The 24,692-nt window shown below is 44.7% G+C and overlaps 1 protein-coding gene across 1 annotated transcript in view; it reads right to left on the bottom strand.

Annotated features, from left to right (window-relative positions):
* The window catches only part of ZNF827 (zinc finger protein 827), a 149,855-nt gene that overhangs the window by 108,464 nt on the left and 16,699 nt on the right, over positions 1 to 24,692 (bottom strand). The window contains exons 3-4 of the mRNA XM_068990219.1: positions 22,803 to 23,283; positions 4,284 to 4,517 (exon numbers count right to left, since the gene is read on the bottom strand). Coding sequence (XP_068846320.1) covers positions 4,284 to 4,517; positions 22,803 to 23,283 — 715 coding nt within the window. The remainder of the gene's footprint in view (positions 1 to 4,283; positions 4,518 to 22,802; positions 23,284 to 24,692) is intronic.

Below are 24,692 nucleotides of genomic sequence, written 5' to 3'. Positions count from 1 at the left end.
GAGCACCCAGGACTGATCTCCTTTAGGATGGACTGGTTGGATCTCCTTGCAGTCCAAGGAACTCTCAAGAGTCTTCTCCAACACCCCAGTTCAAAACCATCAATTCTTCGGTGCTCAGCCTTCTTCACAGTCCAACTCTCACATCCATACATGACCACAGGAAAAACCATAGCCTTGACTAGACGGACCTTTGTTGGCAAAGTAATGTGTCTGCTTTTGAATATGCTATCTAGGTTGGTCATAACTTTCCTTCCATGTTAGATTAATTTAAATATCTAGTTTTTCATTAATGTCTCTGAATACCTCCAGCTTCCCAGCCACTTATTTTTATGGGATTCATATTTTTAAATGGCATTCTTATCTGCCTACTTCTTGGATCAACCATAGATGTGGTATAGTGTACATATGCATGACCAGGGAAAAGGGGGAATTTCTTTGTTTCTCTGAGTCTAGCTACTTCTCTTTTTTTTCTTTTTTAATTTATTGAAGTATGGTTGATTTACATTACAGCGACTTTTCTTAAAGCACAAAAGAGACAGAGTAGATAAAACTTTGTGTCACTTAGGGCACTACGTCATACCTGGGGTAACACATCTGCTCTTTAAGTTTTCAAAGTCACGAGACGCTGCAAATCCAGAGGTTAAGAGTGACTTGATTCTCTTAGTCTCTCTGATGTTATATAGCCTCTGAATTTGATTTCAGGATTTGGGTCTTTTAAAATCAGGACTTCTGGGAATTTTCTTTGGCAACTATATGCAGCAGAAAAGTCTGATTATCTTGGCTACCTCATGTCACATAACAACAGGTAGTCCCAGATACCCAGTGGTTTTCTTAGAGTGGGTTGCTTTCTTTATGGTAATCAATTTACTTGCCCCAGGTGCCAGGCACTTGACTGCCCAACTAACAACTAGAAATAGGACTTTAGCCACAAGGAAGGAAGAAAACTCAGATTTTCCTAAACACACAGTGAATGAAAAATTTTGCCTTGTCACTAACACATCTGTGTTTTCCTCATGAAACAGAAATGTCAGTTTGGAAAACAATATAACTACAGAGGTTTCTCCACCTAGGAAAGTTTCACATGATATCTGACCTGGCCATGAGCCCAACATCCATCATGAAGGACTTAACATAAATTAATTTAAAACCGGAAATACGGCAGCTGAAATTGTTGACTAGTTTCCTCTTGTTAATTCACGGAAAAGATTGAAAGAACCTAAGCTATGGCAGATCATAGCTTTGAAAGTCAAAGATATAAGTAACAGAGAAGAAAAATTCTCTTATTCCACATTTTAGGTATTCCTTGGGTCAAAACTTAGAGAAGGAAAAAAAATGTACGGTGATGCATGGGACATAGTTTTCTCATCCAACTCTTCTGCACCATATGGATTTTCCAGGGGGACAGAAGACTATAAAAGAAAATTAGCAAGGCAGGGACTCCCACACATAGGAATTCCTGTTGGGATATCAGATGAGAGGCAGCACTGACTACCTGCATAGACGCTACTCCTGTCTATATGGGGACAGGAAATACCACGGGAAAGGGGGGCCTGAGGACCCAGACAGGTCCTCTCCTCAGACGCCTTTCAGGGCATAAACACTGAATTGCTAAAATTATAACTTGAGGAACCACAGCATAGGAGGTTTTCTTCCTAACATCTTCCTTGTCCCAAGAGTACCAATCTGTCCGTGATTAGAAACCCTAATGCCCACTTTAAACCTAATAAAAGGTGAGGTCTCTTTACCTTTGTGGCTTAGGAATGAAAAGACACTTGTTATTTTCAAGTCACACTCCTATTTTTAGGAATGACTTGGAGACTTCTTCACAGTTTCCTGGCCACAATCTGCTAGACTGTACAAGTATGAAGTTCCGAGTGCAAAGCACTGATTGAATGCATTCCACTGCCCTGGATTACTTCTGACTAGACCACAAGCATCTAGAAGGTAGGGACTGTGGTACATATTTCTTTAACCTAAGTCAAAGCACACAGAATGCTTGGGAGATTTTTTCAGGGCAAAACATACTTATCTTAGTCTTCAAACAAGTTTTCATTTCCACAGCATGGAGCAGAGGAGATGCCTCTGGAAATATGAACGTGTCATCCATTCAACCATTGTCTTTTTTGTTTCCAAAAAGTTTGGTTGCACCCTACGGCTTTCGGGATCTCAGTTCCCAGGCTGGGGATCAAACCAGCAATGAAAGTACTCGGCAGTGAAAGCAAGGAGTCCTACCCACTGGACCACCAGGGAATTTCCAATTCCCACAGCATGTGTATTCACTAACACTCAACATAAGCATTCAGAAGAGCCATTACTGACCACAAATATCATTAAATGTGCATGGCTGCCTAGCTGTATTCTATTTCGGGGATCTCATTACTACCCAGGAAATGATTTCATACTTCATTGTCTCAAATCGCATCATCCAAAAGAATCAGGATAAAACGGTTTCCTTAGAGAAGGTCTTTCCTTCGATCTTGTGTTTGCATGTTATCTTTGGGGGCCACCCCAGCTTTCTTGGCTCGCGATGCTGGCTACACAGCAAACTCTGAAACAGAAATATTACACACTAGAATCTTACCATTAGGAGGGGACGGGAGTCACTGTTGGAAGAGAGTTAAAAGTCATAATATGCAAGTCCATGTTATGAGAGAAGGAGGAGAGAGCTGTGTGACCTCCCTGAACTGACTGGAAAGCCAATAGATTACTGGATGTCACCAAGACCGTTTGACATAGGAGGGAGGGTGCAAATTATGAAAGCATGTTGGCCTGAACAAGTTTTCTTTTAAACTTGCAGCTTTTAGCAATTAGCACAACCTTGCGAGACCTCCCATTTACATAGGAGAAACTGTACCATCAGTTTAGAAAAATGGGGTGAGAGTAAGGATGTAATCATTGTATTATGCTTTATCTGTAACAAAATGTCCCCTGGAAGTTCCAGTGTGTTTTAAATTCACATCAAAGGAAAGAATTCTTAATCCCACCAACTGGCAAATACAGGAATTTCAACTGTTCAGATGCAATAATTTTAAGTAAATCATTATTAATTTCTTACTTTCCAACCTACCGGTCAACCAGAAACACACAACTGCTGGTGAAGTGACACTAGGAAGGGGTCTCACTAATACGTTTCTTGCTTTCATCCTCCAAGCCTCGTAAATTACAAACTGAATTTACCAGCCTCCAAGTAGGATCCATACCAGCATGCTGACTTTCTAAAAATTATCTTTAAGCAGCAATGAACTAAGGATGGGATGTGATTTGGTAAGCATTATTATTAACATAACTTTTCTTTCCCTGTTTTTAAAGTCATACTTTTGAATTTTATTCTACACGTGTTTCTTGCTCTGTGCGTGTGCTAAGGCCCTTCAGTTGTGTCTGACTCTTTGCAACCCTAGGGACTGTAGCCCGCCAGACTCCCCTGTCCATGGGATTCTCCAGGCAGAATGCTGGAGTGGGTTGCCATGCCCTCCTCCAGAGGATCTTCCTGACCCAGGGATTAAACCTGCATCTCTTACACCTTCTGCATTAAAGAACCTGCAGGTGGATTCTTTACCACCAGTAACACCTGGGAAGCACATACTTCCAAACACACTAAATTTTCCAAAACACACTAAATTTTTATCTGTTCTGAAGCTCATGGAACAGATAGGAGCCTGGGTGGGAAAAGAAATCCAAAATACATGAATTTCAAATTCTAAACCAATCTGCCAAAATTGGATAAACTGAAATGACATTTAGATACTAATAAAAATATTGTCTCAAGAACTTAGATTAATTACTGTAATATTCCATTATGAGAAATTTCTATTTATAAAATCTCATTGCTACTCTATTGCTAATCACTTCAAGTGCCATCTTAATGGTTTATTAAGTTCAGAAAAATATTTTTAATGGTTCGTAAAGAAAATAGTATGAAAACACCAAACAGCACAAGGTCCTCTATTAGGAAGGAAAGGTATTTTGATCAATTAACAGAAGTGCTTTGCATGTCATTAGAACCCATTTAAAATTATGACCTACATCATCTTAGAAAAGCAACAGTGTTTCCCAACAATCTGCAGCCACAATCAGGAAAAGAGGAGCGTATTTAACAAGACAGGTACACCGCTAACATCCACAAACAAACTCATACACGAAACACATGAATTTAAGCCAGTCATTCCTGACTTCACCTTAATAATGCGATATTGCTGCCAACAGGCTAATGTAACCCATGGGTAGCCCAGTCGGCTTGCAAGTGATGGTATCAGTATGTGAATATTTTAGAAGAAATCAAGTACCTGATAGTTTCATGAGAAGTTCAGATGCTGCTTTAACTGACATATCCCGTCTTAGTACGTTGCCCTTTGCTTCCTGGGGCTTAAGCGTGTCCTCAGAGATGCTCGCGGCTGACACTTCAGACTCGGGGCTGAACACATAGCTGGACCGAGGCAATGTGACGCTTAGGGTCTCCTCGTCCTTAGGCTCCTCTTTTACTTTAAAATTGAGATGCATGGGCTCCTTCTGATTTGCAGCTGTCAAAAGAAGAAAGGGATTACATACATATACATATATGAGAGACCATTCCTGCTCTTAGCTGCTCCCTACTTAATGAAGTTTGGAATGCATGAACACATCAAGCTAGCACAGGAGGGATCACAGCCCCATCAAAACAGGCTGAGCCCTCGGCACAAAAATACAAGACACTCCATGAGAGCAGGACTTAGGAGGGTGTGGGCTTCTGAATCTCCGGAACGTATCATATTTCAAGAAGTGCTGTCTCTACTAAGTGTCTGGGCATTTTCTCTTTGATTTCCCTCAGTGTCTTCTTTCCAGTATATGTCGCTGCCTCTCTGACCTCTTAGCACTCTCCCTACCTAATCCTGTTATAGAATAATGCATTCCAACAGTTACTCTGCCATTAAACATTGAATAGAAACATGTTAGTCGCTCAGTTGTGTCTGACTCTTTGCGACCCCATGGACTGTAGCCCCCCAGGCTCCTCTGTCCACGTAATTCTACAGGCAAGAACACCAGAGTGGGTTGTCATTTCCTTTTCCAGGGGGTCTTCCAGACCCAGGGACTGAACCTGGTCTCCCACATTGCAGGCAGATTCTTTATGGTCTAAGCCACCAGGGGAGACCCTAAACATGAGTTCATGGCAATAATCCAAGCAAAACCCTAGACAGCAGTGGTCAGGTGAGGACGGAGAATCTGTCAAAGAGGAAAGCTCAGCACAGAGATGTGCTACTTTCGCCTTATCATATAAGCTGACGCTGCTGCTGCTAAGTCGCTTCAGTCATGTCTGACTCTGTGCGACCCCATAGACGGCAGCCCACCAGGCTCCCCCGTCCCTGGGACTCTCCAGGCAAGAACACTGGAGTGGGTTGCCATTTCCTTCTCCAGTGCATGAAAGTGAAAACTGAAAGTGAACTCGCCCAGTCATGTCCGACTCTTAGCGATCCCATGGACTGCAGCCCACCAGGCTCCTCCGTCCATGGGATTTTCCAGGCAAGAGTACTGGAGTGGGGTGTCACTGCCTTCTCCATAAGCTGACGCTACAGCCCCACAAAGAGTGGGGCAGGTATTTGGCTCTTTCTGGCCTATATCTTATAGTCCAAATTATCTCCTAGCCCATAATGGGCATTTTTAACGGAAAAAAATATATGTTATTTTCTAAATGTAATTTCAGTTTTGCAGAGAAGCTGCAAAGATGATACAAAAAGTTCCCACACATCCTTCACCCAGAGTTTCCTAAAGTTAACATCTTACGTAACCATGGGGCATTTGTCAGAACGAAGCAATTCCCATTGCTATGATCTAAGATCCAGATTGTAGTCAGATTTCACCAGTTTTTCCACTGAAGTCCTTTTCCATTTCTAGCATGGTTGGCTGGTGTGGTGTGTGTGGTCAGAGCAAAGCTGACTGGCCTATTATGGGATGGATTCTGCGGCTTGGCTATACCACAGCAAGTCTTCCCCACTGGGCTACATACTACTTCCTGGTCTTCCTGGGGAAAACCAAGAAGGAAGACAAGCAGCCTCTTGAGCCACTTGCCACTTTCACAGGCATCTCGCTTCCCTTTAAAGGGTCATAGTAGGAAAACTTTAGGTTGGTTATATTAGGTATACTGGTATTTTGAGAAAGATCTCATCCCAATACAGAAATTTCAGAAATGCTTACTAGAATGAGCCTTAAGCTGACACCTGCTTAACAAAGAAAAATAATAAAAGGATAAATCCCCAAAGCAAACACCTATCACCCCCTGCCCACCACCTGCCTCCAGCCAATAGGTAAGCACAAAGTTCTTTCTTTCTGTCTCATGCCCCACTAAGAATATTTATGCTGGAACCAGAAGTTCACACAGACCAGCCTATTTGGAAACTGGACCCCAGAAGGCTAGTGACCTTTGGAAGTTTTACTACCAGAAAGATGAAGTGTGTGTGCATGCTCAGTTGTGTCCGACTCTTCGTGACCCCATGGACTGTAGCCCGCCAGGCTTCCTCATCCATGGGATTTTCCAGGCAAGAATATTGCAGTGGGTTGCCATTTCCTTCTCCAGGGGATCTTGCCGGCCCAGGGATAGAACCCACATCTCTCGTGTGTCCTGCACTGGCAGGCAAGTTCTTTACCACCGCGCCACCGGGGAAGTCCAGACAGATAAAGAGCTAGGACTGAAACCCAGGTCTGTGGATTGTCCACTTTGTACCCCTTCCCACCTCCATCACACCATCCCTCCATCTCTGGTCTCTGTGTTACACCAACACTTGAATGGAACTTGACCTTCACGTCTTTGCTAAAATACCACCCTCTCGATGAAGGCCCTGACCATCCTAATCAAGACTGCCACCCCCACCCCCACAGTACCCCCAATCGCTCTTACCCAACTTTAACTTTTGTTTTTACTCCAAAATGTTTATCACCGGAAAACACTTCACTGTGGACTGAATTTTGTCTGCCCACCTCCCTGGATACATATATGGAAGGCCTAACTTCCACTGTGACTGTATTTGGAGACGGGGAGGTAATTGGCTAAATGAGGCCGTTAGGGTTGGGTGTGACCCTGATACAATATGATCGGTGTCCTGAGAATGAACGCGGCACAAAGGATGTGCACACAGAGTAAAGACCACGAGGGACACAGCAAGAAGGAAGTCATCTCTGCGCCGAGGAGAGAGGCCTCAGGAGAAACCAAACCTGCCCGCACCTTGATCGCGAACCTCCAGAATGATGAGAAAGACATTTCTGTTGTGTGAGCCACCGAGGCCATGGTATTTTGCCAAGACAGCCCCAACAGACGAACCCATACTACATCATTCTCTCGTTTATTATGTTAACAATTGATGGTCTACTTCTCCAATGCCAGTGTAGGACACACAAGAGATGCGGGTTCTATCCCTGGGCCGGGAAGATCCCCTGGAGAAGGAAATGGCAACCCACTCCAGTATTCTTGCCTGGAGAATCCCATGGATGGAGGAGCTTGGTGGGCTACAGTCCATGGGTCGCAAAGAGTCGGACATGACTGAGCGACTTCACTTTCTCCAATTCAAAGATAGGTTTTCATGAAGGCGATGACCTTTACTGGGTTTTATTTCTTTTTATTTTTCTACTTTCTCCCTCAAAAAATTCTTTTTATTGTGAAATAAAATGTCATTAAAAAATGTGCATAAAACTGATATGTAGAGTTTAACAGGTAGTTACAAAGTGAATGACACTGTAAAAATCCTTTTGGGTCCTGTTTACTTAACAAATAGGAAGCTCATGTGTCGGGCTGGTGGGCCTTTGGGCTCCACTTTATGAAGAGAGGTGTGTCTGTCACAGGCACCCTTCCTGAGGTCTGGGGAGTGCGTTCATGCTCAGCTGCTTCAGCCGTGTCTGACTCTTTGTGACCCCATGGGCCGCAGTCTGCCAGCTTCCTCTGTCCATGAGATTCTCCAGGCACGTATGCTGGAGTGGGTTGCCATGCCCTCCTCCAGGAGACCTTCCTGACCCAAGGATGGAACCTGCATCTCCTGCATTTCCTGCACTGCAGGTGGGTTCTTTATCCGCTGAGCCATCTGGGAAGCCCAGGGAGTATGTTAAGCTTTTCAAAAGTGAGCTAGGATGGACAGCGGAGGCTCACTGCATCCTGTCTACTTCCCATCATCACAGGCAATGACCTTTTTTTATAAATGCTGATGTACCTTGAATGTGTAGAACGGGGCTTGGAACAACACAGCAGCAGCAGTACCTTGAATGTGTAGAACAGGGCCTGGAACAACACTTAGTAGGTGCTCAACATATATTTGTTGAATGAATAAAATATGTTGGTCACAAATCAGTGATATCTCTTGGCACTCCATTACAACTCATGGTAAACAAGAACCGTGAATCCCAAAATATTTCACCAAAGGCAATCAGAAGTGCTTTCCCAAGGTATCATCAGATCTGGGATACAACTTCCCAGCCCAGAGAAAGCTGAAAGCTCTGCTACTGCACTATAGCTCTCACTGAGGTGCTTCTGAATGATCACTTGGACTTCGGTATTACTAAAGGAGGAACCCAGAAGAACCTCCAGAAAGCTGCTGAAAATCTAGTCCACTGGGGAGAATGCCATTGGAAACCAAACCCAGGAAAACAAAGCCGTGCCTACAGCAATGTTCAAGCACGTGTTTTGGACCTCTACAGAAGGTAACTCCTAAGAGAATCCCGTTTGTTCAGCACATTTCTCCCCTTTCAACTACTTCTGGAGGGCTTTTTACCAGCTATCTCCTAAAGTTTCTCTCACCTAAGCCTTTCTTCCAGAATCCCTCATAAAACATTTTCCAAGAGTATCCTAATCTAGTGGACACAGAGTAATTAAATGGATGCTGTCTATTAAGTCTGTAACTTCAGTTCTTTGGGAAGGAACAATACAAAGTGAGTGGTTATGTATTTTTAAAAATGCTTTCAGTTCAGTTCAGTCGCTTAGTAGTGTCCGACTCTTTGCGACCCCATGAATCGCAGCACGCCAGGCCTCCCTGTCCATCACCAACTCCCAGAGTTCACTCAGACTCCTGTCCATCGAGTCGGTGATGTCATCCAGCCATCTCATCCTCTGTCGTCCCCTTCTCCTCCTGCCCTCAATCCCTCCCAGCATCAGGGTCTTTTCCAATGAGTCAACTCTCGCATGAGGTGGCCAAAGTATTGGAGTTTCAGCTTTAGCATCACTCCTTCCAAAGAACACCCAGGACCGATCTCCTTTAGGATGGACTGGTTGGATCTCCTTGCAGTCCAAGGGACTCTCAAGAGTCTTCTCCAACACCACACTTCAAAAGCATCAGTTCTTCGGCGCTCAGCTTTCTTCACAGTCCAACTCTCACATCCATACATGACCACAGGAAGAACCATAGCCTTGACTAGACGGACCTTTGTTGGCAGTGCTTTAGATCTGCATTTTTTATTTTTGAAACTTTAAAAATTCTAAGGTGAAGCTAGGAAAGAGATAAGAAACTGCTGGAGCCCTAGAAGCAAATCCCAACTATTGGAGAGGACAACCATTGAGCTAATGTTCTCTGAAGGTATTAGGTAGCTTTTGGGAGCGTTAGTCAGAACACATGCTATATAAGATTTAAGGGGAAAAAAAGATATTTGGCATTGTTAGCACAACCCAAATTTAACAGAATTGCAATGACACTTAAAAAAAAAATACACAAGCTGTATGCTGCTGTTTTTGTTGCTATTTTATAAATTTGCAAGGTACTTTACACCTGGTTTTCATTCTGACAATGTCAAGAACGGCATAAAATGAGCAATGTGCTAGGGAGATGTAAATGTAGCTAATGACATATCAAAAAATATGTGGGAAACCCTCATTCGTCCAAGTTTAAATTTCCCAAACACTTGGGTCTAAATAGACGATATAAAAATAGCAATATGAAGGCTACACTGCTTTCTTTCAATTACCAGAAATATTTGCACTGAGAATAGTATATAAAGCCTTATATTTTAAAATTAATGACAATAATTGCCATCATTTTTTACTATTGTACTTAAAAAAAACCTATTATCTTTTACAGAGAAAGGTGGAACTAAAGATGTTGTCTTTCTCTTTGGGGAAATTGCTAGAGAAAAGCAGTAATTTATGACTCACTGCCTAGTCTTTGCTTCAGTCTTACACTAAGAAGATCTGTGCACATATGGAACTCAATTCATAAAGAACTTTCACAGCAACTGCCTTGACTTCTGTTTATGTATCTTAAAGCTTCCAGACACTCGACTTAACGCAGCAAGGAAGCCCAACTAACCAAGAGACCCCTGTCTCTCACTGTTCAAGCATTTTGTGACCTGAGAAAATTATGACTAAAAATTATGTATATCTGTTAAGTCAATGCACTCAACAGACCTGGGTTGCCACTGAAAGGAAATAAATCAGTTTTTTTCTAAATCAGGATTTAGAAAGGATTCAAGATAAATGCTAATATGGGAAGGGAATGGGGAAGCCACTAAGATAAAATGATTCCAAGTTTCTAATTCTAATAGGCCAGCATTAATGAGTTGTAAAAGGAACCGTCGTTCTAGCAAGGTGCCATCAGTGTCATCAATACACACTGAGATTCCATCCAAGCCCCTCCCATCTCTGACCCCAGTACAATGCTATATAACTTCCTTAAAGACCATTATTTGGAGACTTCCCTGGTGGTACAGTGGCTAAGACTCTATGCTGGGCCTGGGTTCTATCCCTGCTTAGGGAACTAAATCCCACACATCACAACTAAGAGATTGTATGTCACAACTAAAGATCCCATGTGCCACGACTAAAACCCAGCACAGCCAAATAAATAAAATATATATTTTTTAAAGACCACTATTTGTTTTAATGACGCACACAAATAGCATTTGAATTGTTATACAGGAATCGATTGATCCATCAACCACAGGAGACAAGTATTATTACCATCTTCATCTTAGAGGCGGAGAAGGCAATGGCACCCCACTCCAGTACTCTTGCCCGGAAAATCCCATGGACGGAGGAGCCTGGTGGGCTGCAGTCCATGGGGTCGCACAGAGTCGGACGTGACTGAAGCAACTTAGCAGCAGCAGCAGCAGCAGCATCTTAGAGGTGAAGGAACCAAGGCCCCAAGAGGTTAAGGGCCTGACTCCTTCAAATCAGACACTAGACTTCAGGGTTTCTTGCTGAAAACGCACCCAAGCTCTCTCCTTTCTCTCCGACACAGTCCAAGTGCCTTTAAGGATACTGAGCCAAGCAGTTGCACCGTGGGCGTTGGACAGAAGTGATCTGGCGTGAACTAAGCATCGTTAGTGAGAAATGAGGAAAGGGTGGGATGTAACCTGAAAGAAAGGGACATTTTCTGGTAGGGAAGAATTTTCTAAAGATCTAAGAGGGCGGGAGAAGAGTTTGCAACATGACTGCTTCTGTTTCGCCTTGTCCATTCCCTCTGGTGAAGGAAAAGGACACTTTCCTTGAGTTTAATAAGACAGAGCTCGCTTTCAGTTCAGAGTCTGGCAGTTTTGTGACTACTGAGCTGCTCCATGAGAAAGTTAGGCCGTTGAGAATTTTATTTACTACCTCCCCCTAAAGCAGAGCCAAAGACTCTTGGACCAGGAAGGGACCACAGATGGGTAGTTTTCAAAAAGTATCCCAAGGAACCCTAGGTCAAGCGTCAGGGGTTCCAAAAAATATCAGTTTCAAAGTGAAGCTTTTAAAATTATTTAACTTAATTTAAAAGCTCATTTTAAGATGTGGATCCTTAGCTCTGTTACATATAAAATGTCCTCTCACTGGAGGCCACTGATAGGTTAACTTATGTTAACAAGTTAATTCGGTCTGGTGTATCACTTGTTCTTCCTGCCTCATAGGAGTGGCAGCATTTTGGTTTTATGTGGCTTTCCCAGTGTCTCAGTGGTAAAGAATCCATCTGCAATGCAGGAGACACAGAAAACGCGGGTTTGAGCCCTGGGTCAGGAAGATCCCCTGGAGGAGCGCATGGCAACCCACTCCGGTATTCCTTGCCTGGGAAATCCCATGGACAGAGGAGCCTGGCAGGGGACAGTCCATGGGGTCACAAAAGAGTCAGATACGAATAAAGCGACTGAGCACATGCACTAATCTTTCCAAAAATTCAGGCCTATGCATGTAAAATGTACAATTATGGCATCAGTAGGGTCTACATGCATGCCTTAAATCAGGCTTTCTCAACCTCAGCAACACTGACATTCTGGGCTGGATAATTTGCTTTGGGGAAATTATCCTATAAATAGAAGGGGGTCCAGGAGCATTCCTAGCCTCTACCCATTATATGCCAACAGCATTTCCCAGCCATGAAAACCATTTCTCTAGACACTGCAACTAGCCCCTGAGCATGCCTCTGGTGGAGGAATGCTGCCTTAACCTAGATGTAAGAAAAGTTTCCAGTGCGTCTACTGTGATGAAGCTTCTGACCATGGCTGACAGACAGAAACATGTTCACATATGCAGATATAGTTGGTGCTGTCATTTATAGGGCACTTAGTATGGGCTTCCCTGGTGGCTCAGAGGTTAAAGCGTCTGCCTGCGATACGGGAGACCTGGGTTCAATCCCTGGGTCGGGAAGATGCCCTGGAGAAGGAAACGGCACCCCACTCCAGTACTCTTGCCTGGAGAATCCCATGGATGGAGGAGCCTGGCGGGCTACAGTCCACGGGGTCGCAAAGAGTCGGACACGATTGAACAACTTCACTTTCACTTAGTGTGGGCCAGGGAGTATTTGGATTAATTTATCTGATCCTCTCAACAACCCCTTGAAGTAGTACTACCATTGTTCCCACTGTGTAGATGAAAAAAGAGATTAAATAAACTTTCAAATATCAGTTAAGAAGAGTAATGCATGCTCATGTGTGTGCAATTGTGTTTAACTCTTTGCGACCCCATGGACTGTAGCCTGCCAGGCTCCTCTGTCCATGGGATTTCCCAGGCAAGAATGCTGGAGCGGGTAACTATTTCCTTCTTCAGGGAATCTTCCCAACCCAGGGATCAAACCCACATCCCTTGAGTCTCCAGCACCGGCAGGCAAATTCTTTACCACTAGCACCATCGGCAAAGCAATTGAGTAATAACCAAATAGTTAATATAGAATTATAGATGGCTGTAGGGCCGATTGAAAGTTTAGGATGGTTTGTGTCTGCCCTTTATTATGATAAGGAATAAGGGCAGTTGCTAAATGTGTCAACTTAGAAGCAAAAACTTTTTATTACCATACTCTCCTTTCAAGCAGCTGAACAAATTTAATTAAAGGGATCATGAGATTACAAGGCGAATTGTTAAAAATATTATCTCATTTGTCACAATGCCCTTGTGTAAATGATATTTCTTGAAGCTGCAATCAGCAAAATAAATTTATAGAAACATACTAGATGCTAATACTGCTCATAACACTCATCATAACACTAATTTTATGTTTGGGGCTTATCACTTAGCAACTTTTTTCTAATTGCTGGACTTTTAGAAGAAATAAATATAATAAATGAGAATGTAAAAGATTAAATTTTTAAATACATAAATTATGTATTTTTTGTGCTTTATATATTGAGTCTGCACATTAAGATTTTGCTTGATAAAAATGGATTTAATTGTTTAAAAACAAACACACAAAATGAAAATCACCTCTGTTTTTCAACCAATTATTTTACAATAAGAAAATACAGTCTCAGAGAATGATACAACCTTTTTAAAGTCATACAGCTCATTCATGATAGAATCAGAGCTCAACTCTCCAGATTACAAATCAGGGCTGTTAGAGTGACCCAAGTTCCCTTGTAACCATATGTAAGGATGTATGATCTGTTTGGGTATCTGGGATTTTTTTTTTTTTTCTTTTTTTTGACTACTTGATGCACTTGGTGTGAGAAGAAAATAAATTGCCTTCTGAAGTCATAAGGAAAGCCAAGATTTCATTAAATAATAGCTAATAACAATGAAGCATATTATAGTCAAATAGAAGGTTTCAAACATTAGCTAAATATTTTCAGATCTTGTTCTCTCATAAGGTAAACCACTTAATTGGTCTTAAGTCATTTTATATTCAGTGTTTAGGAAAGTCTTAACCATCTTATATTTCTCATTATATTTCATTACATTTTTTATCCCCATATGAGCTAATCCTAAGTCACACTTCAGGATCTATGTCCCCAGACCAGGACCACGCAAGTCTCCTGTGAAGCTACTGCGATTATAGACATAGTAACAAAGAGAAAACAAAAGTGCCTCTGGAGCAAGGTCAAGGGTAATAACAATAAGCAACGCCACAGACCTTTAAAATAAATAAATAAAGCTTTTCTCTGTGAACCAAACTATTCCAAGCCACACACAATGAGCAAGCGTGGCTATCTGCAGTCAGCACTTAACAGAGAGGATCTCTCCCTTGTCAAAAGCAGGAAGAGCCAGTACTGAAAAACCAATCAAGCCTCAAGCCAGGAGTAAACGGGAAAGAAAACTGCATTGTAAATTCATGCTATTAACATATCCAAAAAAAAAAAAAGATAAATTGTACAGAAAGCGGGGAAGTGACTTATATATAGGAACAGCTTGGGGTGACTTGAGACCAGAAAGAAGAAAAGCTAATGACTGGATAACAGATTTCCAGCACTTCCCAGGGAAGTCGGTGCCCATCTGCCCCGAATGACATCTCCTCTTGATGGCCCCACCTGTCATTTTAAATGACTACACGTTTGGTTCACACACTGATATTGTAATTTTTTTTTTTTCTTCATGCAACACCCACCCAGAGAGTCTGAAGAACTTCACCAAACGATGATTGTGATTCCTCTCCCTGAAAACCCACCCGTTTTGTCATATGACTCCACAGCTCCTGCCATTGAGAGGTGGAGATTCTCCTGCCCTTTGAATCTGGGCTGCAGTTGTGGTTGGCTTTGGTCACTGGAAGGTGGTGGAAGTGATGCTGGGCCGGTTCTGAGTCCAGCCCCCTGAGGCCAGAAGCACTGCTGCTCTATCCAGCTGCCACATGGGTGAGCTCGGGCAAACCCACTGAAGGATGGAAGACCCTGGGGAACACAGAGAGGCCATCCTGGCCAGAGCCATCAGAGACCAGCCATGCCCTGGCAGCCTGGCAAGGTCCTGTGACCAATGAGTCAGGCCAGGAGAGACCGGAAGAAGCACCCTGGGCAAAGACGCCCGAGCTCGTGAGCTAAGTGAACGGCCATTGTGTTGAGCTGCTAAATTGCAGACAGCCTGTTACTTAACTGCATGCAAGACTCTGGTTCCTAGACTTGGTCCTACCAGCCAAGTTCCTGGTCAACACCAAGGTGCTCACACTGTTGGAGGCTCCCTTTTGCTTTCTTTCCATGGATCATCTTTTCCATCCAGCCTCTTGACAGCACTACAGAGTTGGTTGTGAATTTGAAAATCTTTCTCTTTCTAAGTGAAGTAGCATCACAACCTCTGAAAACCTGACTTCCAGAATAGATATGACTAATGAAACATCTTTCTTATCATCTACCACAGAATGCACTGTGGATGATACTGTACAAAGATAAAGACATTAGAAAGGAAATATTATCTCTTCCTGAACCCTGCCCAACCCCCCTCCACCCCCCCAGCAATCTGAAACAGAGCTGAAGAGGCAAGACTAAGACACAGTCAATAATACAACTACCAACCTGGGTCTTAAGGCTCAGCGGAGGTGACAGCACAATGAGCAGAATTGGGGCGGGGACAGTAGGGGCAGGTATCACAGCAAGGAGCCTCAATATTGCTAGAAATTCTCTACAAAGATATAGAACCACTGGGGGTCAGAGGTGCATTAAACTAGTTGTTTTCTTTCTTCTTTTTTTTGCGAGGATCTTTGTTCCTCAACCAGGGATCAAACATGTGCCCCCTGTAGTGGAAGCACAGATTCCTAACCTCTGGGCCACCAGGGAATCTCCTAGTTATTTTAGTTTTAATAATATTATTAATTCTTTTTAGAACCTCCCCCCCTCCCTTTTATCTAACAGGAGAAGGATACATGGAACTCCATGGTTCAAATGACCAGACTACTGGAACATGACTGAAGGCAGGTAAATGGAAATGATGGGGTGTGTCTATGAGCTGGTGAAGACTCAGCATTTTTCTTTAGAGGGGATACAGTTGCTCAGTAGAAAGGAGCCAGGCTTGGGCACAACCTGACATCAGAAGTACTGGAAGGGTCCATTAACGCCTTGGCAGCCTGGAAGGGGGATGCTCCTGGGGTGGCGAGAGGCATCAGGGAGGGAGCCAGAGGGGCAAGCTGATTACACGTGAGGGTGACGGCCCCCAGAGAGGCTGCCCTCCAAAGGACAGACTGTGGGTGTATTTTGAAGACGCAAAAAATTTAACCAGATTAGTGACTGAATTAGCATGCATTAAAAAGGATGCCATGGTTTGAAGCCAAGGAAAATAAACAGTAAAGCAGACGGAGGTCAAAAGACACTTCGCTCAACTGAGAAAAAAAAAAAAAATTAGGTAATAGCTCATTAAGTGCTCAGGAGCCAAGCTTTGCTGTTAGGCAGTTTGCTCTATCCCTTGCCCCTGAAACTTTCTAAGCCTCAGCTTCCTGGTCTATAAAATAGGTTTAACATTAATTGGGCTATTGGGAGGGTTAACTGAGAAATTACATCGAGTCGTTGGCACAGCGCCTGGCTCACTGTAAACCCATCTGATCAGTAATAAGGCTCAGGATGATAGTAGAAGCAGCAACAAGAGTAACAACAGTAGAGAGTGGAAGAAAACCCGACTTCTGAGGGAAGGCAGAAGATGACCCGGATTCAGTTGTGCAGAAATACAGACTTTGATCAACTTTCCCAAGTCTATCAAGATACAAAGTTACTCTGTGGACAATTCTAGAACCAGGTAAACCTCATCCAGCACAGTGAGGAAAGAAACGTCTGGATTCCAGTGGCAATGCCTCTATACTACTGACTTGCTGTCTTGATTTCCTCAACTACATGCTTGTTACAAGATAACTGTATTTGAAGGTACACTGTAACTGGCCTTACCACCACCGCTCTATTTGAACTAAACAATGCGTGAGAAGCCTAAAAGCCTTACTACAGTTTCTAAGGTATGAGATTCAGAGAAGGGCTCCCTTGCTGGGGCCTCTGACTTTACTACAACAATAAGGACAGAGGACAGAGCCAACTTCTGGTTTCACCACTTCTTACTTAGTGATTTGGCAGAGGGGATGCTGGAGCCTGACTGCCTGGATTGGAACCCCAGTCCCAACTCCTATTAGCTGTATAAACATGACCCAGTGTCTTAGCCCCTGTTTCTCAGTTTTCATCTGTACAATGGGAACACTAATAGTGTCTTCCTCTAGGGTTGTTCGAAGTTCAAGTGGGTTCCCTGGCTTGGAGCAGGCGCTGTGCTAACTAGCATCACTGACTCAATGGACATGAGTTTGAGCAAACTCCAGAAGACAGCGGAGGATGGAGGAGCCTGGCGGGGTCACAAAGAGTCGGATGTGACTTAGCAACTGAACAACAACAATAACAAGGCACTAAGCAACTGATTGTTCAGGAAAAACCATAAACAATTAGTCAGTGTCACAAATCCTTCATCCCTGGAAGCCTGAGCACGTGAGTGTGTGACTCCAGGCCCCATTTTCTTGTAACAACCACCTGCTCCCTTTTGTGACTCAGATCAGCCCCTGTCTCGTGGAGTTGCAAGTCACTGAAAAACAGGAAAGAGCCACATACTCTCTCTCACACGAATCACCCACCAGTTCGGTAAAATCCAGGATTTCAACAAAGAGGGAGGCCCCTTAAAGTGGCTTCTGACACGAGGAATTTTAGTCACATGATCAGTTGAGTGCTCATCATGAGAAAAGCCAGGCAGGGTTAAGAAAGGCCACACTGAAGATGCAAAGGAAGGCTGCCCAAAATAAACCTTTCTGGAAGGCATTCTTAGGCATAGGGAGAGCTCTGCCTAACGGCAGTGAAACCTGAGGTCATGAATGGCAGAAAACTGACTTTTCTTTGGAAGAAAGATGCTAAGATGTTTGACAGCCAATCAGAGTCAGCAGGTAATAAGGATGCCTCGTTTACAGGCATCTCCTGGCTCCCTCCTTCTTCGGCAGCACAAACAAAGGTATCACTCGATAAAGGAGCTGCCCTTTACAGACAAATCATATTGTAACTACAGATGCATAAAATTCTGGGAAATAGATGGAGGTGGCAGAGCAAAGGCCCATGGGAACCCGCAAGATACAACACAAACATTCACCAGCTCCCCGTTGTTGATTCAAGAAAACCTTTGCCATTTTACCGCTGAGCTCCTAACACATTTGAACAATTCAGCTTGGACTCATTTGCAAGTCATTGCTTTCTGAAATCCACCTCTCATGGTTAAGATGTTTTCAGCCTCAATTTTATGAAATTAATAGAATGCGGGAGACAGAACATTTTTTTGGCCAGTTTCCAAACTAAAAATAGTTGAAATGACTTGTATCTTTTTATTTTCAAAAAACCCAGTACAAGAAGATTAAAAAGATATTCCCAGCCAACAACTGAGGTGCCAAGTTTCTGTCAACTGCTTGGTTCTAATTTGGAGAGTTAGATTTACATGTGATAGCTTGAAAAGTGTGGTTTTTCAGAAAGAGAAGTGATGTAAGGCCACAGCAGGCAACTTTTAATCAGGCGTCTAATGACGATCCTCCCAGTTCCTAGATGTTACAGATGAGTCTCAAGATTTTCTAATTCTAACTGCAGAACATCCAGATGCTTGTTTTAATTCTCCTGTCATGTGGCCCCACAAGGGGAAACATGGGACTCAATGACCATGACTTAGCCAGGCCTCCAGTTCAGGTCAACCTTGACCCAACCCACAGCACCAGGCCCTTTTCAGGGTCTAGGACAGAGAGAGCTGTACTGAAAAAAAACTACAACTATACTGGAAACAAACAAACAAAACAGGTATCAAGTGCAGCTTCCACGTCAGTGGTCCTTAGGTCTTGCTGCATTTTTAGAATCATCTGAGGATTTTAAAGAAAACTCCAATGTTTAGGTCCTACTTGAGACCAACTAAATCATAATTTCTGGCAGTGGGGCTGGACCCTGGCATGAAAAAAACAAAAGCTTCCCAGGTAAGTCTAATGTCAGTCAAGGTGAGCACTGCTGCTAGACTAAGGGGAGATGGCACAGAAACTGTAGGAATTTAACCTCCTCTCCCTTGCAAAGCCCCAGCCATGCGGCTACTGAAGCCCTCGCCCTGACGTGAGACAGCCTGCCTCTGTCTTCTGGATGCCAAGAGAGATCTGGGCAAACACGCAGGCTGCAGCCCTCAAAGGCTTGTCTCCTAGGCTGAAACGCAGAGCAGAGTTTTCAAAATTATCTTTGCCATCATCCCAGAAAGCCATCAGCAAGGGCTGCCCCATCTTCTCCTCTGAGGCAATTACGGTGCTGAGCCTGGGAAGCCTTGGTCCTAGGAAACATCAATCGCAAAGGACTAAGGAATGTTAAGTGCGGGCTCAGGCAGGAGAAGACTGGATAGTTTGGGGAAGGGGTTTGATTTCACAATCACAGACGCTGGGAAACCTCAAAATAGGGATTGGGATGGGTGGCCTTCGAGTCCCCTTAAAACAGCATTCCACCAGCGATTTTTAATACTACTGTGTATGTTCAGTTGCACAGCGAGTCTGTGGTTCCATGGACTGTAGCCCGCCAGGCTCCTTTGTCCATGGAATTCTCTAGGCAAGAATACTGGAGTGGGTTGTCACTTCCTACTCCAAAGGGATCTTCCCAAACCAGGGATCAAACCCACTCTCTTGCATCTCCTGCATTGGCAGGCAGGTTCTTTACCCCTAGCAACACCTCGGAAGCCCTTTAATCCTCCTGGGTTCTCTTAAAGTAATTTGTGTGTTGAACGTGTGTTAAAGGAGCAAGAAAGACTCCCCTTAGTCACCAAGCAAGAAAGAATCAAGTGTTTTCCATCTCGCTTTTGAAAACAAGACGATACGGACGCGCTTGAATTTGTCACTGTGCTCCAGTTCTGCAGTGACGTGGCTGGCAGAGGCTCCCAGCCCCGGTGTCCACAAACAGCTGCACCCAGGGTCCCAGCAGGTGCACGCACAGAGCCTGGCTCAAAAATCCAAGATGAGAACAATGGCACCGTTATGAGGCTGGGGGACGAGGCCCAATGCTAACCCGACATCTGATAAGGGAAAGAGCTAGAAGCTCAGCCACAGCTCCCCGGGGTCCGGCCCTTTGGTCCTGGGATCACAGCCACAGACACAGCCAGGTGGAGTACCCTGGCAAGAGCCGCTATCAATTATAGGACTCTGATCAACCAGACAGCAAGTGGAAGAAAAAAATAATAATTGCCCCCTCTCCGCCGAAAATGTATTCCTTTCCTTTTCACGTCTCTCCTCCTCCCGTGGGCTGCGCTGTACCGTCACCAAGTTTACATTTACATCCAAATATGCACACACACAAAAATTACCGATGCATCTCACTCCCCGGTGACTTTCTAACAGGTTGCTAGGTAACAGTGCACACAAGTCAGGTTTCAGGACCTCTAGTAAGCCACCATAAAATAGCTGCACGGGCCTTTTGCATAAACAGCGTGCATTTGTTATCTGTTTTCTTATGCCCGTTGATCAGTCGGTAAATACCGCGACTGCCAAACCCGTAAACAAGTCCCCGGTAATAGCCGACTGAGAAAACAGATCACAGGAGAAGGCCTGGGCGCATGGCTTTCCACCCCAACCATCCGACTGGCTCTTCCTCTTGTGTTTCTTCTGTTTGCAAGCCTGGCTTTCAGCAGTCACAGGTCTTACCTCACACTCCCTGAGATTGCGTCCGTGGGGCACTCATAGCTAAGCCCACCAGAAGTCGTGTATGATCAAGCCTTCCTCCACCCTCTCTCACCTTCCTCAACATTTAAAAACTGTCTGGAGTCCTGGAGTAAAGAAGGCACCTTCTTCCTACGAGCTACTCACCCCTCCGGTTTCCCCCTTGTCTGCTAAGTAAGGAAACGTCCCATTTAGCCATCCTAGGTGAATACGCCCACCACTGCATCCCTTCCCTTGAGGAAGCACTAGAAGAGCCCAGAGAAGGAGCCCCTTTGGCTCTGACATGGGTGGGACATACTATCAAGAAAGAACCAGAGCTCTCCCAGAAGTGAAAATTGAAGGCTCTGCAGCAAAATGAAACCCAGAAGCCTACACTTTCCCCACATCTCCAAAGACGTTTCTATATAAGATGCAGAGTCTTCAGGAGCACATGTTCCCTAGGCTGGGACGGGAGAGGAGAATGCAGGGACCGATCATTGTTTGTTGCTGTGGTCCAGGCACCTGACTTCCTGCCGCTTGGCCATCACGGTGTAGGGTATGCTCACTAGTCGCGCGGGGTAGGGTGCCTCCCTGCGACACTCCATCTCGGTTCTTTCTGCGATGCCTCACTTCCACCCCCTGCCTTTCCTTATTTCTTCCAACCAGCCCTGAGCACTCCTGAGGGGCCCAGACCTGGGGTGATGGGAACATTCCAGAAGACCTGACTGACGTGTCACTGAGCAAAGGGACTTCAGAGTGAAGCAGAACCTCTAATTCACCTGGTGGTGACATTTAGTGAAATTTGACTCACAGTCCATTTAAAGGAAGGTGGTCACCAATTATTCTCTATTTAAAAGGGTATTGTCAATCTCCAAAGAGCTGAAATGGCATTTGGAAATCATCGTGGGGCCTGCCGTCTTTACTGAGAGACAGAACCAATTCTCAGCCGACCTTTCCCCACCCTCTACATCTCTTTTAAAATTTAAAATCACACTTAAAAAAAAATAATGAGGAGCCGCACAGGCCCACAATATGTTTTCTCATCACAAAAAAGTCAGGAAAAACAGTGCTTCTTTGGCATCATGACACTCCCTGTTCAGTTCCACAACTTAATCCAAGAAATTGGGGGGGAGGAGGAGAAAAAAAAACCTAAATGAAACATCATGTATAATTCGATGGTGAAAGTGGTATCAATTAGTAATACATTTTTATGACATACTACAACTTCTTTCTAAAAAGCATTGAGGCAGCTGCAAAAGAATATTAACAATTTTTTAAACTTCCACTTTACATGAGGTTCCTAGTGTAGTTATGTTCACAGAGACAGAAAGTACAATAGCGATTACCAGGGCAGAGGGGAGGGAAGAATTCTTGGTTAATGGGTACAAGGCTTCAGTTTGGGAAGATGAAAAAGTTCTGAAGACAGATGGTAGTGATGGTTACAGAGCAATGTAAATGTACTTGATGCTAAGGAACTGCATACCTGAAAATGGTTACAATGGCAAATTTCATATTTTTTTTTTTACCACAATGAAAAACTTTCCATTAGCAAAAACAAAACCTAAAGATAATTTTATCATCTGCTCAAATTTTAAAACTCTAAAAATTTTCTAATAGTACGCTGTGTATATGTCCTTTAGAATCTTTTACATCAAGGCAATCGTGAACTTGAGTATACGCAAAGCAAGATGTCCCGCACAAGCCCTTTTAAAGAACCCAGTGGAGAGACAAGTTAAATAGGGCTCAAGGTCACACAAAGAACTGTCACCAACCTGGCTCCCCTGTGACCTGTCCCCCACAGCAAGGACCCGTAACAGGGGAAAACCAGAGAGAAATCAACAATCTCTGTTGTTTTGAGACCCAAACCATAGCCATGCCTACTTCCACAGGACTGTTAAAAAAAAATAGTCTCAAGGAGAAAATGTATGAGCGTGCAGACAATTGTCATTTAGAGGGACCTTGAGATCACCTGGTCCTACCAGCTCACTGTAAAGCTACGAATACTGGTAGATAGAAAATGAGAGAGAGAGAGAGAGAGAGGGGACACCCCTCTTCAAGTACCTGACAGCTTCATGAGAAAATCAGACGCCATCTTAACAGAGATGTCCTGGCTGAACAACGCGGACGCACTGTTGGCCGCGAACTCGGAGGGCTCTCTCAGCTTTGTGTGGTTGGCTGGCCTGTCAGTAGCATTCAGAGGAAAGGAGGTTGGCAGGCCGTTATCTTCCTTGGGCTCCTCCTTCACCAGCAAAGGTGAGACGCCAGCCCCGCCCTGGCTAGTCCTCTCTGGAGTGCCGGACTTCATCATGGCCCCCACTAGCTCTGTCCCTCCTCCTTCCCTTTGCTGCCCCAGGCAGGCACTGTCACTGAGGTGGGGCGGCCCCTTGACCTCGGGGTCTGGGATCTCCTCCTTCACCTTGGCTTCTGTCCGCAGGAAGTGCTGATGGCAACGCATGTGGAGCTTCAGGCTGAAGTGGCGGGAGGACGTGAAGGGGCAGAGCTGGCACTGAAAGGTCTCTCCCCGGTCCTGGTGCTGATGAACCTGGCGGAGAAGCAACGAGAGTGAGCGGGCCGCCGCGCGCCCACACAGAACGCCCTGCTCTCCCTCCACCCTTTGCACTTCCGCGTCGCTTCGCGGCGCCGTCCCGTCTGACTCTTCGCGATCCTGCGGACCGTAGCCCGCCAGGCTCCTCTGTCCATGGGCTTCTCCACGCAAGGATACCGGGACAGGGCTGCCACTCCCTTCCTGGCCCACGGAGTCCTATCACCAGAGGAGCACTTCCTTGTGTGCCTCAGGTCATGAGGGTCATCCCTAAACACAGAGCGGGGTCCACACAGGTTGAGAGTCCGTTAGCAGACCAACTCAACCGGGGCCTCTGGCTGCCCATGGAGGCTGTCTAGGGTAGAATCCTCCTCATGTTCTAGTCATCCCATCTCCGCTGATGTCTCCAAAGAAAACTTTATAAACCCAGCACAACTGGAACTCACATAATTACTAGTTGGGGCGGGGGGGGGGGGGGGTCAAAAGAGGTACCCTGTCAAGTAATTCCTCTCACAATATAATATGCTGCATGGACCCAACTATTACCACCCGGAGAAGTAGTTATGCTTTGCAAACATAATTTCCACTTTCAAAAATGCTGCTCTAGGTAATTAAGACTGTGGAAAATAACGCCTCCAGGGCATTCCCGTTTCATAGAGAAATCGAGACCCTGGAGCACGTGGCCGGAGCGAAAAGACATACAAAGAAAGCAGAAGGGGAGGGACTTCCCTGGTGGTCAAGGGGCTAAGAATCCGCACTCCCACTGTAGGGGCACGTGTTCGATTTCTGGTCAGGGAACTGAGATCCCGCATGCTGTGCAATGTGGACAAAAATAATAAATAAAAGCAATTCTCTAAGCTTCTAAGACACCCTTCCTTTCTGTATTCCTCCAGCTATCTACAGGCAGCTTCTAAAAAAAAAAAAAGAAAAAAAAGAAGGAGCAGAGGGGGAGAAAATCCCAGAGGCTGATGCCCACCAAACAGTCTCAGCGAGACGAAACCAGAGGTGCCAGATACGGTTCTTTCTAGCAGGCTCTAGACAGGCATGTCTACAGTGAAGGAATGCAGACTTGGAAACCCAGTTCCAGCCTTGCCTGCACAATACCTGTAAAAATGGGAAGAAACTTTTTCCTTTCCTTCCTGTCATGATCAAATTTAGGGCTTGAAAAAGTGAGGAAATCGTTGCATTGGCCTGAGCCAGACTTGGAGCTGGCAGGTGCTAGCAAGCTCGTAACTTCCCCATTCATCTCTGCCAGTGTACTTGAGCACTGCCCTGCTCCACCCTGCTATTTCAGGACTGGCCCTCCCTCCAGCAGAAACTGCCAATGGTGTAGATCTGGGCCAAAAGATTTGGGGAGCTGTGTGATTTTTGGAAAAACGAGGGAATGGAATTCAAACCCCGAGTCAAAC

Source organism: Capricornis sumatraensis, chromosome 17, assembly GCF_032405125.1.
Source record: "Capricornis sumatraensis isolate serow.1 chromosome 17, serow.2, whole genome shotgun sequence".
NCBI classification, from domain to species: Eukaryota; Metazoa; Chordata; class Mammalia; order Artiodactyla; family Bovidae; genus Capricornis; species Capricornis sumatraensis.
This window is presented reverse-complemented; position numbering and strand designations above follow the sequence as displayed.